We start from the raw sequence: 17,060 nt of genomic DNA on the forward strand, positions 1-17,060 counted from the left end.
GTTTGACATGTCTGTTCTAGTCATTCATGTCATTTATATACATATATTAAGTCAAGCCCTATGATATAGATAGTGTGCCATTTACGACTGTGATGGAGACTGTCCATTATGGCTATAAGTCCTGAGTCATAAAGTGTGACACATTAAATCATGTGACTGAATTAATTTATGGCCTTTTTTGTGGTGGTTGTTAAGTGAATGTCACAGTTGTTAAGCAAAGTAAGTGTTTGCTCTGGAGCAGTTTTGCCCCAAAACGGTAGCAAATGCCACTTTTCAGCAAAAATATAAAATGCGATCACATGATCATGGGATGCTGCAAACAGCTGTAAATGGGGGCCGGTTGCCAAATGCCTCAGATGTGGTCATTTGATACAGAGGGGGGGCAGTTCTTGGAACTTCAGAACGGTTGTTAGTACTCCTAGGGAGGCCCATCATCATTTCAAACAGTCACTCAGCAACCAATGGTAAGCTGAGGACTACCTATGTACCATACTTCACCCCAGCTTGACTTCATACAGATAGTCCTTGACTTACAACAGTTCAGTTAGTGACCGTTCAAAGTTACAACAGTGACAGGAACATTTTGCCTGGCAACTGGATCATATTTATGATGGTTGTTGTGCCCCAGGGTCATGTGATCATTTTTTGTGACTTGCTGACAAACAAAGTCAATGAGGAAATCAGATTCACTTAACAACCAGATTAGTAACTTAACAACTGAATTGATTCACTTAACAACACTTAACAACTGTGCAAGAAATGTCATGAAATGGGACAAAATTCACTTAACAAATGTCTCACTTAACAGAATTTGGGGCTCAATTGTGGTCGAAAGTCAAGGACTACCTGTATTAAGGTCAATCAAATAGCTACAGTTGGGCTCCATGTTAAACCTATTGCCTTTTAATTGCAATAGTGGTAACTTTTATGAAGCTTGTGGTGATTACCATGGATTGATCTCTTAGTCGAAAGAGCACAGTTCAGAGGGTAACCATTCGAAGCATCAGCTAATATGTGGGGTGATTAATTCTTAAGTGCCAATAATGATACTGGTAACTTAGAAAGAAATATGCAAGTTGAATAGATGAAAATGCATTTTCAAAAAGGGATATTGCTAAATCTCGTCCCTATTATTTTTGAAGGTAGGATATCAGTTCATGCCAGGGTGAATGACCTTCTGTGTTAGGCAGGGAGGACATTGTAGAGGTATTTTGGAATGGCATATGGAGTGTCAATGAAAGTAAAGCAGCAGCAATGTGAGGAACTGGTCCTGTCAAATACTGAGTCAAATACTCTTTGCTTGACTTTAGCCATGCTTCCATTACTGCTATCGTAAGCAAAGGTTGAAGTGAGAGCCCACAGTGGTTATTTGCCTCTTCCAAGAGCAGAAAAATTTCTTAGCTAGGATAAACTGAGCTAAAAAACATGTTTGTAGACTTATTTCAGTCAATAGTTTCTCATTCTGCCTTTAGCGAGGCACAGTTTAACTGTAGTTGGAGAAATGTATTAATCATTATGGGGAAAGCATGAGACATGGTTCTCTTGTATTCTAATCAAATGGATTCCAATGTGGATTGTGTGTGCTGTTTCAGATACAGTTGTTAATGAAAATAGCAATTTACTCAGGCTGAGTAGCTAAGCAGTACTAAGTAAAGGAATTTAAATCAAAACAGGGTCTTTTGGAAAAAAAGGCCTGCCTGAGCATTTTAGTTTTTAACAGGAACTCACAGAAAAATCCAAATCCAAGCTAAATATTGCAAAGCTTCTAGTTTCCTGTGCCAGCTATGTGGTTTTAACATTTCTTATAAATGAAGCTCAACATCCTGGCTAAGTGGTTGAACCTGTGAAGTTGTCTTACTTTATTGTCTCTGCATCCCCCCCATCCCCCAGAGCCCCCCTCGCAGTGCTCAACTGTTAGCAAGCTTGTCTGCAAAGCCCTCAGTGAGCAGAAAGGGAAAAAAAGATGTTAAAGAAAAAATTGTTTAAGAGTAAATGTTTCTTCTCAGAATTCATCTTCCTTACTCCCATGTCCATCACAACCACACCTGGGTCCTATCTCCACATATGACCCTCCTTCTGATCTCCAGGGCCTCATCTGGACATATATTCTTTTATATGATTTTTCAAATGACATCCAGGAACAGGAGATCACAGGTTTTTTTTTTAATAGAAAACATGGGTCAGAACTGTTCCTAAATCAGATTGCAGCCAGCTATCGCTAATTAAGAAAGCTATTCCCTTGTGTGACAAGGGATCTCATTGAGCATGTTTCCTCTGCCCTTTACTCTGCTTGCCAAGTCCAAGGGAGTGGAGGACATGCCTCATCATCTTACTGTTCCAGCTTTTTTGATGGTGTTTGTGTTTAAACAGCCAAAGATGATTCCTGGCTTGATGTCCCCTGGACTGACATTTCACTAGTTCAGCTGGAGCAGCTTTTTTATAGACAGACTCTGAGTCCTGGCCCATGACATGTATACTGTAAATGCATAGATGAACTATGGAGGAAGCTTGGAACTTGAATTCTAAATGTGTACAGTGCCAGGACACAGTTACAACCTTAGTAGCTTGAAAAATTAATTATTGTATTGGTGAGTTTTTGTGTCTGAATTGAGAAGTCGTTAATTTGGTGATTCCTTGAAGTGAAGAACTGGAATAAAATCCCTAGAAAGTGAATTTATTTTTGGATATGTGTGTGATATCAGCACTCTTAATCTTATGCCTGGTGGTTTAACTTTTGAACTTTAAAGTCACCTTCCACCTGACAGTGACTTTATTAGGATCCTTCATTTTTAGCCTGGCCTGTTATAGCCATTACCAGACAGTCTCACCAGCATTCATTGAAGCAAGGAACCATTGACCCAAATAGTTTAATTCATCGTTAAGTGTAATTTTAGAATTTCTGACCTATTCAAAGTACTCTTGACCTGCATTCGAAAATCATCATTGTTGTCATCCTCATCCTTATCTCCTTTCAGGAATGTTTTCAATGCAAGGAACACACCCCAAATTCCTAATCAAACCACCCAAAACTTGACAATGTTGAATTTAATAATTTAATAATTTCTGCTCATAACGTTTAAAATGTGAGTGCGGTTGATGCTTATCTCGCATGATTCTCACTTTTTCAGTTATTGCTTTAGATCTTGACAATATATCAGTATGTCTGTAGGAAATTAACCTTTTTTTAAACTGCATTGAATTAAAAAGGTACTTTTCCTTTTACATTTTTGATAAAATCTGAGCAGTATTTGGGAGAAGGTTATTAAGAAATTAGCCCTAAAGAGCAAGTTAATATAGCATTAAAAATTATAAAACCTTTAAAACTATCTGTAATTGTGTAGTAATGTGACCTACAATGTCATGCAAACATCATCTAAGTCTTATTAATGCATAAAGATAATCTGGTTAATGCAAATGACATCCCAAACAATGTAGTATGTCATCTTTGTATTGAAACTGAGCGAACTTTCACTATGTTATTATTAGAAGTGATATCTAGAGTAGGGGTGTCAAACTGGCGGCCTGTGGGCCGGATGCGTCATGCACAGACCACACCCACCCCAGTTCTACAAAGTCAAAAAAGTTACGATACGTCATGATATATCACATGGCACGATCGAGTTTGACACCTGTGCCCTAGGATTATCAACAGATCAGTTGAGATACAGGTAGTCCTTGACTTATGGCTGGTCACTTAGTGACTGAAGTTATGATGGATCCAGAAAAAGTTACTTATGACCCAAGTATGAAATTCCAACAGGTGACCTGCCCATCCCCAACCCCTGCAGTCACATACTGCATTTTGAGCATTTGTTAACTGACCCATATTTACAATTCTTTGCAGCATCCTGCAATCATGTTGCCATGATTTGCAATGTTTTTGCTGGAAACCGGAATTTACTTTTGGTTTCTGGCAAAAGATGCCCATAGCAAACAATGGGTTTGCTTAACAACATCCAATTTTTGCTGAATAACAGCTGCGTTTCTTAATGACCGCGGCAAAAGTAAAATCAAGTGCAGTTATGTGATGATCCACTTAACAACCATCACTACTTACAATTATAATTGTGCAAATGTTACTATGGTCATAAGTTGAGGATCATTTCTAGATGTCCTGACCAGGTTTATTTATTTATTAAATAAAATACAACATATTGGTTTCCACCATTGCAACCTACGATTCACAACACGTTTCTGGACGTATATGTCTATCAAAAATAATTCACGTCCCAATCAAAAATATTTCTGTGGATCTTAGAAAAAAGAGTTCCTGATGTTCATTTGGCTGAAAAAATCCACAAAATCATTGCCAATGAAAATGCTCCATCAGCTAATAATCAGAGAGTGTCCAAATGGAGAAATGTGGCAGCATTTCTGTTACTCTTTCCAGGATTGTTTGTCTAACAAACTTGCCTTAGGCATTCAATACAATATTGAATTTTTCAGGCCACAAACATTCACAAACTGTCTTTCATCACTGTAAATATACAGAACAATATGGCAGAAGATTAACAAACAAGGAGGATAGTTGTTGGGCCTGAGAGTTTAGTTGTGTACTATATATTGCAGATAAAAAAACTGATTTTCAATATTTCTGCCAAATTGATTTTTTTTAGTTTAAGATGTGTACATCCAGCTATTCACTTTGGAACTAATAGTTTAAAACGTAATATTATGAGTGAGCATAATCATTTTAACTCTTAGCCAACAAATGAACATCTAAAACCACTTTACCACAATATAAGAATCCCAGTAAAAGAAAGTATTAGGAAAAGGATGGACGAGGAAAGTGATCTGGATATTTAAAGAAGAATCTGCTTCCTGCCTAAACACAGATTCATAAATATTAAGAAAAACCAGGCAACAAAAAAGTATCATTCCAACTCAGCTCAAGCAAACAAAAGATATAGTTGTATGCAAAAGTTTAGACATATGCTTATTCCAGTCAACCCCTAAATGAATAGAAGCTGACATAACTACTATATGGCACAAGGTTAAACATGATGTTTTTATGCAAATATGAATATATATTTCCTATCTATGTGCAGTTGTTTGCTGATAAGAAAGAGAAAAATGGCAGGTGCAGAATATTGGACAGTTACTAAATTCCAACTCTTCATAGTACAATTAAAAGATTTCAAACAATATCCGTAGTCAGAGAAGAATCTTTCTATTCTTGCTTGTAAGGTTTTCCCCCCTATTCTTCCTAGGAGAACTTTCTAGTTCAGAAATATTCTTCTGTTTGATTATTCTATATGTTTGATATTTCTCTCCAGATTTTAAGTAGTATTTAACTGCGAGGATATCCAAAAATCTTTTATCTCTCTATCCTATTTCACAACTGATTTGGAGATGTGTTTCACATTTTTATCTTGTTGAAATAGTCAACCTCTAGGATATATTGGTACTTAGACAAATGTATTCTTCCTTTTACCAGCACATTTCCTAGATGTCACACAATCCCAAAGCATAATAGAACTTCTGTTGAGTCCCTAATGCTTTCTGAGCTGGGTTGTATGCTTGCAGATTACCTTACTATGTAATACCATCAGTGCTAATGAGGGTAGGGTTTGTTGATGTGGTTCTCCTTGGTAGTTCTTTCAATTGGCAAGATCGTCTTTTCTTCAGACTTATTTGATTGTGGCCAGACATTTCAATTTATATTTAATTAGATCAAAATCATTTCAGACTTACTGAAATTTTATTTTGTGTATTTTAAGCAACTTCTGAAATGAGGTCAGAGAAAGAGAGAGAGAGAGAGAGAGAGAAATTTGGACAATTTTCTTGTACAGATTATTTTTATATAAGCAGTGTTGTACTGTGGATGCATAGACATATATTACAATGCCACTATACTTTTGAGAGGTTGTTGAAGTGATCTGTGGATTCTGCTTCTACTAGATTTCAGGTAGCTTTAGCAAAGATTTTTCTTGATCTTTCAGGTCTTGTCTTGATTTCAACAGTTCAGTATAACTTCCATTTCTTAACTCTGTCACAGCTGAAATTGCTAGCCGGAAGTCTTTAGAAAATTGTTTATAGCCTCACTCTGCTTTGTAAGAGTGAATTATCTTCATTTTGTATTATGTAGGGGTTGTGTCAGCTACTATTCACTTAAAGATTCATTGAAGTGTACAGTTTGACCAGGGGTGCCTAAACTTTTGCATCTAACTGTAAGCCTGACAGTCATGCTGTTGAACAGTCCCTGTTTTGACAAATCTAGCTGCCCGAGGGCATTTTACTCAGCCCATCTTTAGGCAGAATTAGTCCTGTTCTGTTTTTTCTTGGCTCTTCCATCCAAAGGACCCTTCCTTGTTTGAACTCTCAGGATTTTTCTTTTATGAAATATTCTCCCCCTTTTTCATGTAGAAGAACATGACATTAACTTGTTGGCAACTGTACGTATAATATATAATTTGATACCTATCCCACTTTATACTAATCAATTTGGAGCTTGAACAGGGTAATAGAATCCTTAATCTTATGTAGCCCCAAAAGTTCCAATAAGCATACTGTAAGCCTTCATTAGTTAAAGCTAAAATAACTTCTCAATATAGATAGTCCTCAACGTACGACCACAATTGAGCCCAAACTTTCTGTTGCTAAGACATTTGTTAAGTGAGTTTTGCCCCATTTTACGACTTTTCTTGCCACAGTTGTTAAGTTAGAAACATGGTTGTTAAGTGAATGTGGCTTCCCCATTGACTTTGCTTAACAGAAGGTCACAAAAAATGATAATATGACTCTGGGACATTGCAACCGTTATAAGTATGAGTCAGTTGCCAAGTGTCTGAATTTTGATCAGGTGACCATGGAGATGCTGCAATGGTTGTAAGTGTGAAAAATGGTCATAAGTCACTTTTTTCACTGCTTCTGTAACTTTGAACAGTCAGTAAATGAATTGTTGTAAGTCGAGGACTACCTGTAACTTTATGTTTTCTTAGCAACAGTACTGAAGTGGAATGTCACTGTCTTCTTTCAGGCTACTCTCCTGATAGTATAGGTATAGGATAGTTTTTTTTAAAGTTTCAGCAGTTCTCTGTTAAAGTTGTTCTGTTAAAGCAGTTCTCTGTTAAAGTTGTAAGACAATAGTAATCCATTAGCTATATCATTTCTTGACTTTATGTCCTTTCTATCTCTGGTTGTTGGTGTTTTTTTAAAAAATATGTTTTTATTTTATTTTTCAAAATTTCCAATTTGATTTGGTTCTGCACCCAATTGACCTGCAGAGTTTTCAAAATTATTTTTCATCCCTTCTTTTATCTCTTGATTCGTATCTCTTTTGAATTGTGCATTCACAGAAAATTTATGGATGCTGTTATTGTAACTCTTTCCCAACTCTTCAAAAATCTTTTGGAATGTCTCAAGTGTAATAACTTTTTCTATCGCTTCCGTACATTTCACTACTTTTCTAATAACAGCCATTTAATTAAGTACAGAAGTAAGAGAGGGTCTCTCTCTCTCTCTCTCTCCCTCCCTCTCTCTCTCTCTCTCTCTCTCTCTCTCTCTCTCCTTTCTGTACTTTTTTAAGTATTTGGTATCTTCTGGAACTTTGTAATTCTATGATCACATGGTCTACCTCAAGTATTCTTTATCTCTTTATTTTTCAAAATCCATTAATCATGTCTTCAGTAAAACTCTATAAACAATTTGTTTGCATTCCCATGAAGGCATTATTTGATCTATTTAATTGTTTCAAAAGCAGCCTAACAAAATTGATAAAGTTTCAAATTCAACTGGTCTCTTAGTCCATTTTAAGCTTTTTAAGTTAAATTCTAACCCAAACTTTTTGCCTGGTAAAATTCTTTAATTTATTATTTTACTCTTTTCTTTAATCTATAGTCTTTTCTTTAATCTTTAATCTATAATAAAGAGTGTCTTTCTCATGTTAGAACTTGAAGGATTTAATATTTTAGAATAGATGACTGATTTTTAATCGAGTTCTAACTAACATTTTGATCATACGATTACTTTTCCTGATTTCCTGATTTACATTTGTTACTTTTGATTGTTAGGATTTTTTTGGGAGATTTTATTAATAGTGTTTACTTAATAGATCAACGTATTTGTTTACTAATTGTTTTTAATATGTTACAGTTTAAGCTTTGTTAAAAATGTTTGAATATGATATTTACTCATTATTATGATCCGGACGGTTGCTTGTTTGTTGAACTATGTGATTGTACCTATCCTTATTTTACCCTAATTCCTTATTTCCTTCCCCTCCCCCTTTCCTTTTACCCTTCCATTTACCATATCTGTATTGTTCCTATTTTTCCTCACCTATATACATTTAATAAAATTTTGTTAAAAAAAAAGAGTGTCTTTCTTTTTCTGCTGTTCCAGAAATCTCTGTTAGTTGTAAAATAGCTATAATCCAAACACACTTAAGAAAGTGAGGTTTTAGGGGACCTTATTTCCTTATGGACTTCACCGTAGGTGTGAGCTTATTGACTTTTCTGTGACTCCTATCTCTCAGACTCTGGGTTCCAAGGAGAAGCTGTCTGAAACATAAGTGAGTGATCTCTTGTTCTTTCCTTGTGCAGAGAGGCTGTTTTGGCTTGGACTTCTCACCCAGCCATTGATCTCTGCTGCAGTATTGTCACCGTCTTTCATAAATGTCTTACTCTGCCATTGCCTGACCTGTAAATAATTTACTTAAGCATATTTTTGACTGAAGGCCAGATTAAACATATTATAAAATAAATAGCATAACATGCCCTGATTTATTCTTAATCTTGTCTGTCTAATATACTTGTATAGAACACTCTTCTTTCTCTGTTACAGATACTTCATCAGAAATGGGTAAGAGGTAGCTTGTATGCAACCGAAAGTCTAGAACTGCACTATTAAAATGTGATGGGCTGAGGGTTTTTTTTTTTTTTAATAAAATATATTGAGAACAGGCCAGGTGCCTTACGTTTTGCTTTAAGATTTAAAGAAAGATTATTTAAAAAACATTCACATTTTGTAACATTGCTGTGCCCAGTATAACCTTGCAAAGTCTTAAATAGTGGAACCCGTTTTGGACTCACCTTAGGCTCAGGTTATATGTAGGCACTTTTTTCTTTCCCCAGTCACTCCACTTCTTAAGGTGCCAAGAAGTGGTGACTATCAGCTTTGTGCTCTCAAAGAACTAATGAACTTCTGGACTCTGATTGAGAGCTATCATTTTAAGCCCTCTGGATAAGTCTTTGCCACCAAGGGACTGGTAGTCTTCTACCCTCTAACTGGAGATTGTCAGTTTCTCACTTTTGGGTATTACTGTCACAGTGAAGTACTGGTTACCTTCTGTCTATTGCATGGGCACACAGTTCCTTCCCTTGGAAACTATTATTTATCCAGACATGCACACAACTATACATATACATGCTAGATTTCATCACTCTGGCCATCCAATTTGTATACATCTAGATTATATTCCCCTTTATTCTTTTTCAAGAACCAAATGGTTCTTGATTGTTCTATACCCATTAATGGGAAAGAACAGGAAAGAGAAGACAGCATAGGAAAGGGAGAAGAAATGCAAAGAGGTGGGGGGAATCATAGACTCATAGGATCGGGAGGGAACTTGGAGGTAAAAGACATTTTGGCTCATCTTCGGCTGAGATTAAATGCATGTAGTCCTGCAATAGTCACATTTTCTTCTTGAGACACAAATATTAATATTTTTATTTTTCTTTCTTTTAGGTTCAGCCCAGCTGGTACTTGACAGTATCCCATTTCTTGAAATAAAGCACTGTAATGGAGGCGAAATCATCCTCCCTTGTGTGGTAACTAATCTGAAAGAGCATAGCAGTTTGTCAATGTTTGTGAAATGGCACTTTCAAGGAAATCAATTTTTTCTTTATGATGGAGTTACTGATAACATTACCAAAAACAATAGTTTTGATACTGCAACTTTTCTGAACCGCTCGATGGTACCCTACGGCATTGTTTCACTTGTTATATCAACAAAGCAGGCTCCTCTTGGAAATTATACTTGTGAAGTAACAGAAGTAAATAGAGAAGGAAGAACAAAATTTGAATTGAGAGAGAGTTCAGGTAAGTTACTTGTTTACATTTTCTGTGAAATCCATTGAAACTTTGATTTTAAAATCTATCCATACAGTAAACTATTCATATTTTGGAGAAGATGAAGTGATCATCAGAAGAATACAGATGTCAGATTTGGCTTAATATAGCTAGTTATAATTTGGGTTTATCAATCATAATATCTCTTTCCATGAAGCCTGTTTGTATAAAATAATATGAGAAGTATATAAACTAGGCAGAATATAGCAACTTACAATTTCCACCACTCCATATCCATGATAGGACAGGAAAGTAAAGTGTGAATAAGAGAATCTAAAACAGTGGTTCTCAACCTTCCTAATGCTGCGACCCTTTAATACAGTTCCTCATGTTTTGGTGATGCCCAACCATAAAGTTATTTTTGTTGCTACTTCATAACTGTAATTTTGCTATTGTTATGAATCGTAATGTAAATATCTGATATGCAGGATGTATTTTCATTGTTACAAGTTGAACATAATTAAAGCATAGTGATTAACCACAAAAACAAACTGGGTTTGAAGATAAGGAGTAAGATGGAAAGAAAATTAAACAATGAAACTGAGAGTTCCTGGATTAGAATTTATTACACCCATCACATTAAAAATAAAAGGATTTCCAATCTTGTTGGAAAAACAGTGGATTCACTCCTACTGATACTATTATTTAGATCAGGGGCTTTTCAACCTTTTCACCGATTGACCACTTTTAGAATATGGCAACATTCAAGTACCACCAGTCACCTAGCGAGGTGTCAAAAACTTGACCCCAAAAAAATGGAAAAAATTGATAAAGTACAGGTAGTCCTTGACTTACAACAGTTTGCTTAGTGACTGTTCAAAGTTACAACGGCACTGAAAAAAGTGACTTATGACCATTTTTCACACTTATGACCGTTGCAACATCCCCAGGGTCATGTGATTTACATTTCAATGCTTGGCAACTGATTCATATTTATGATGGTCACATTGTTCCAGGATCATGTGATCACCTTTTTCAACTTTCTGACAAGCAAAGTTAGTTGGGAAACCAGATTCACTTAACAACCGTTACTAATTTAATCTCTCTCTTCCTCTTTCTCTCTCTCTGTCTCCCTCTTTCTTTCTCTCTCTCCCTCTTTCTCCCTTTCTTTCTCTCTCCCTCTTTCCCTCCTTCTTTCTCTCCCTCTCTTTCTATCTCCCTCTCTATCTCCCTTTCTTTTTCTCTCTCTCTCTTTCTCCCGCTCTTTCCCTCCCTTTCTCCCTCTTTATCTTTCTCTCCCTCCCTCTCTTCCTTTCTCTCTCTATTTCTCCCTCCCTCTCTTCCTCCCTCCCTCCCTCCCTCTCTCTCTCTCCAATTGGGGATCAATTTGGAGGTGCGGAGGGGAGCGGCCGAGGACTGCCCATGTGACTTTGAAGTGGCCACCTTTGGAAGCAGCAAGGCTGCTCCAGCCAGGCTCGAGGTGGGCAGAGTGGGTAATGGGAGAGGAGTGGGTCGATCACCTTACCGGCAGCCAGGACTCCGGTGCGCCTTCTCGGCTAGCAGGGCCTACAGTATCAGGAGCCCCGCAAGGGGGAAAGCCGGCATGAAGAGCCAAACCCTTTCTGCAAGGGAGGGACACGTTGAGGGAGCCAGCCAATCATGGGACGTAGATTCTGACAGACGGCTGGCCTGAGCCAATCAGGCGCCAGAGGACTGGGAGCCATAGTTGAAGGCTGAAACACCTTCAGCTGTAACTGCTCGCACGTGTTTGTGTGTGAGTGCGCTGGCCTGGATCAATGTTGCTTTCCAGGTGATAGGCGCTTCTTCGGGGCTCAGGAGAAGCACCCGGATCAGCTCTGGAAGAAGCGCCAATCAGGCAGAAAGGGGCGCTGATCCTGGCGCTTCCCCTGAGCTCTCCCGGCCTTGGAGAAGCGTCGATCAGGCGGAAAGGGGCCGAGCTCTCCCAGCCTCGGAGAAGCACCGATCAGGCAGAAAGGGGCACTGATCCTGGCACTTCCCCTGAGCTCTCCCGGCCTTGGAGAAGCGTCAATCAGGCGGAAAGGGGCCGAGCTCTCCCGGCCTCAGAGAAGCACCGATCAGGCGGAAAGGGGTGCTGATCCTGGCGCTTCCCTTGAGCTCTCCCGGTCTAGGAGAAGCACCGATCAGGCAGAAAGGGGCGCTGATCCTGGCACTTCCCCTGAACTCTCCCGGCCTTGGAGAAGCGTCGATCAGGCGGAAAGGGGCCGAGCTCTCCCGGCCTCAGAGAAGCACCGATCAGGCAGAAAGGGGTGCTGATCCTGGCGCTTCCCCTGAGCTCTCCCAGTCTAGGAGAAGCACCGATCAGGCAGAAAGGGGCGCTGATCCTGGCACTTCCCCTGAGCCTTGCCAGCGGGACACATGCCTCTCGGAGTCATACGGTTTTCAACGTTTCACTCGAAGCAGGGTTGAAAAAAGAGAGAAGAGCTGTTGATCCGGAATTAGGGGAAAGCATAGAAAGCATAAATTGTGAATATGTGCAGATGGTCCTGCTATCTTTGGGTATTGCAGAGTCATGGATGCAGGGTCATGGAAGGTCAGCAAGGAAATCACCCAATGTCCCAAATAAAGAACATGCAGCGTCTTTAGGGAAACACCCAAAAGGAACATTTTTAGCTATTTCTGACCCTAGATGGGTCATTGATACTTATGAAAGCAGAGACTATGACTATTTAAAAGGTTTCCAAGATGTTATTGTTTTGTTGACCCCAATGTGTGGTATTCAGGGGTCCTCGGCTGGTCTATTAATGCAGTTCCAGTGGAAGTAGCCTTGCATCTTGATGCGCTGCCAGTCTCCATTTGTCAGTATCCAATTAGCCTGGAAGGTTTACAGGGGTTAGATTTTCTTGTTTATGGGTTTCTCAGAGAGACAGTCCTTATAATACAATGATTCGGCCCGTCAAAAAACCAGATGGCTCTATCCTTTTGTGCTAGGACTTAAAAGGCATTAATCAGATCAATGTGACACTGCATCAAATGGTACTAATCCCTATATTCTGATTTCTCAGAGTCCGCATCTTACCTGGTACACAGTTATTGATCTAAAAGATGCTTTCTTTTGTGTCCATTTGAACCCTGTTAGCCAACCACTTTTTGCTTTTCAGTGGCAGCATAGTCAAGTTTGCTGGACTGTTTTACCCCAAGGATTCAAAAATAGCCCTACTATCTTTGGCAACATCCTGGCCACTGATCTAGCCACATGGCAACCTGTGGAGAACACCATTACTGTGGTATTACAATATGTCAATGACTTGCTGGTAGCTGCCTCCACTAAAGGCGATTGTCTCTTGAATTCTGTTTCCTTGTTAAATTCCCTTTGTTATTGGGGTATAAAGTTTCTTGTACTACAGCCCAGCTTGTCCGACAAGAGGTTCGGTATTTAGGTTACATTCTATCACAAGGAACTAGAAAATTATCCCCAGAGATGATCCAGGCTGTGTGCCTACTTAAACCACCTGACACTAGATGCCAGCTTCAGGGTTTCTTGGGAATGGGAGGTTTCTGCCATATCTGGATTCCAAACTTTGCTCTAATGGCTAAGCCCTTGTTTCAGGCCACCACAGGCTCAGACAAAAAAACCCTTTGAATGGACCAAGGATTGTCAGGTGGCATTTGATAACATTAAAACTGCTTTATTAAATGCTGAGGCCCTTGGCATTCCTGATGTCACTAAACCATTCACTTTGTTTGTGGCAGAAAGGAAAGGAGTAGCTGCTGGAGTCCTTACTTAGACTCTTGGTACTTGGTCTCACCCAGTAGCCTATTTCTCCAAACAACTTGATCCTGTTGCTCAAGGATGGCCGGCATGCCTTGGGCCACAGCAGCTGCTGTTCTCCTATTGGAGACTGCTGAACAATTAACTTTTGGGGCTCCTATCACAGTGAAAACACCTTATTCCATTCAAGACTTTTAACATCCAACGGGGGCCATTGGCTTACAGCCTCCCGTCTGGAGCGGGATCAAATTGCACTCCTTGACAACCCCCAAGTTCATATCAAGCACAGGGGCAGGTTCAATCCAACAGCCTTACTCTCTTTTAGAGGGGCCCGTCTTTATTCACCTGAATAAAAACGTAAAGCTTAAAGGCAACTTCTGGTTTCCTGTATTTCTTTATCAAGCAACACTTCAGATCCTTCACAACAGAGCTGAAGATCAAATCCTTCTGAGGCACAATATTGTCCAGATATTGTTTTGTTACTCTGAGCCTAAAGGTAAAATGATTATAGAAGGAGGGATACACAAAATGGAAGGGATGAATGACGTTCAGTTCTTTCTTGGTAAAAGTAAGATGAAACGATACTAGGAAGTATTGTATTGGACTATAGTGAGTTGGAGATACAGGATGAATGTGTATCTTAAAATTGAAAGAACTGAATTGAATGAAAAATTTAGGTTTGAAACAACACTATTTTGAATGAATTTTCCCAAGCAAATCAATATTTTTGAGAATAATAAAGTCAGATGTTTTAAAAATAGGTATTACTATGAAGAAAATATGTAGAAATGTGTATTTTTCTTAAAACATTAGAATACATTGGTCAATACGTTGAATGGATAGAGAAGGATCAGAATGAAGGAAATGACAACTAATGATAATTATGTGATTAAATGCAGTTCTGCACAATAGTATTATCATTGGAAGTGAAAATGGATAGGTTAACTTTTGAGAGAACCAGTCCACCGATTATTATTAATAATCATAAAAAATAAAAGCTCTTTGTTCATAAATTTGCTTTTTTATATAATTATCCATTTGTTCCATTTTGTCTTTCCATCTTTTAGCTAACTTTTTACTCTTTGTCATTATATGATTTTAGCATAATGTTGGAATATTATCTAATTTACATGCAGTACAATCTGTGTTAAGGAACTCCTTAAATGATTCTTAATGTTAGAATCTAATCCTAACTCTATATAAGACCAGAAATAAATGATCTACAGCTGGATGCTTCTTAAAAACATTTCTAATATTTTAAGAGTGCGCTTGTGATGTATCTGTGTGTATGTCTGAGGAAAGAAAACCCATAAAAAGTCAAATGTTTCTTTTAATAGTATGCCAGAAAGGTGTCTCCTAATGCATTTGGATCAAAAGCTGTTGGTGCAAAGATTTTCTATCTGTGTGAAATCTTGTACTGCTACCTTTCCTCTGGCTGTTCTTTGACTACATAGACCAACAAGCTTGCTTGGTACAAATTAATTTCATATTATAGAAATATTAATAAAAAACATATTAGCCAGTTTTTCAGATTATAATTGTGCAATACTGAATGATCTTTTCCTAATTTGTTCTTTCGAGTCTTCCAGTGGTGCGCCTAATAGTACTGCAACAGAGTCTATCCAGCTTGCTTCTGGTCAGCCTCTTCTTTTTCTTCCATCTTTCTCAGCATTCTGTAGAGAATTAAGCCCTTCTGTAGTGTGTCCAATGTAGGATAACTTGAGTCTGGTAGTTTGTGTCTCAAGTGAGAACTCTGGGTTGATTTATATGATGATTATTTGTGTTTTGCCTTAGCTGTCTGTTTAATTTTTAGGGTTTTTTCCCCCAACGTCAAAGTTCCGAACATCACTATTCTTCCTATCCTGATTTTTTAAAGTCCAACTTTATCTTCCGTGGAGTGTCACAAGGAATACTATTGTTTGCACTCCAGGTAGTCCTTGACTTACAACAGTTCATTTGGTGACTGTTCAAAGTTACAACGTCACTGAAAAAAGTGAGTTATGACTTTTGCACATGACCATTGCAGCATCCCCATGGTCACATAATCAAAATTCAGGTAGTTCGCAACTGACTCGTATTTATGATGGCAGCAGTGTCCTGGCTTCATGTGATCACCTTTTGCGACCTTCTGACAAGAAAAGTCAGTGGGGAGCCAGACTCACTTAACAACCTTGTTACTAACTTAACAACTGCAATGATTCATTTAATAACTGGAGCAAGAAAGGTAAAATGCGGCAAAATTCACTGAACAAATGTCTTGCTTAGCAACTTAAATTTTGGGCTCAGTTGTGATCGTATGTTGAGGACTACCTGTATTTTGATTTTTGTAGATACACACATCATGGCAATTGAATATCTTTTCAAAGAATTGTAATGCCATTTAGCAAATATCCTGTTGCAAATAATTTGGATACTGCGAGGAACTGTAGTATGTAAGCACAACTTAAGTAAAGTAAGTTGTTCTTACTAGGCAACTGATAAGGGATCCTTTTGAGGTTAATAAACTGCATATATTCTTTAGAAGGTTCAGGCATAAGGTTTCCTGTGTCTGCTGTTGGAGAATAGCATTCACAGGCTGAAGGTTAGCAACAAAAATACAAATGGTATTATGTAGAAGTGATAGTATATTCCTCCAGCTCTGAGAAATGATCCCTGGGTGCATGCTGGGGAAGTATTACCCTTTGTGAGGAATGAAGAAATGCACCATTGCCTGGAAGTGGCCAGCAAATGGCCCTCGCCTATTTCACATATCTGGCTTGATGGGCTCTGGGGGAGGGGTTTCGGCAGATAAGTGCAGCTGGGTGCCCCCTTGGGGAAGTGGGTCTGGGCTTGGTGCTGGGGGTGCTCAAGGGCCAGGCTGGGCATTTGACTTCTGCTGTCCAGGGCTCCTGGCAGCCCGTACTACCATCCAGCCCCCCCACATGGCCTGAGAGGAACATTGAGGCTCCTCCTGTGGACCATGCCTTGGCACTTGCCTTAGTCCCACCCCCTTCTGCCAGAGACCCTCAGATCTGTCCCACTCCTGCCTAGGCCCCCACAGGCACCCTTGACACGAACAATGTAGACTGGCCACGCCTACTAAGGAGGCCACACCCACCCTAGCCACACCCTTTGGCCCCCCGAGGGCAACCGCAATGCTGATGCAGCCCTCAATGAAATTGAGTTTGACACCCCTGGTCTAAAGAGTATAAAACATCCTATTGAAAGAAGCCAAAACACAGTACTTCAGAAAAAAAAATTACACGAAGGGTTCCATGTTGTCCCTAAGAGTCTACTTTAAATCAAGCCAGCCTCTACC

The 17,060-nt window shown here is 38.9% G+C and overlaps 1 protein-coding gene across 9 annotated transcripts in view; it reads left to right on the forward strand.

The window, feature by feature from the left end:
• Positions 1 to 17,060, forward strand: part of CD47 (CD47 molecule) — a 132,875-nt gene that overhangs the window by 64,295 nt on the left and 51,520 nt on the right. For all 9 annotated transcript variants that reach the window (XR_005559357.1, XR_005559356.1, XR_005559355.1 and 6 more), the window contains exon 3: positions 9,688 to 10,041. Coding sequence is in view for 6 of the 9 variants with exons in the window: in XM_039365002.1 (XP_039220936.1) it covers positions 9,688 to 10,041 (354 nt within the window). In the remaining 3 variants the exon portion in view is untranslated. The remainder of the gene's footprint in view (positions 1 to 9,687; positions 10,042 to 17,060) is intronic.

This window comes from Crotalus tigris, unplaced genomic scaffold (genome assembly GCF_016545835.1).
Source record: "Crotalus tigris isolate CLP2741 ecotype Arizona unplaced genomic scaffold, ASM1654583v1 scf7180000019944.6993514239:2294586, whole genome shotgun sequence".
NCBI lineage: Eukaryota > Metazoa > Chordata > Lepidosauria > Squamata > Viperidae > Crotalus > Crotalus tigris.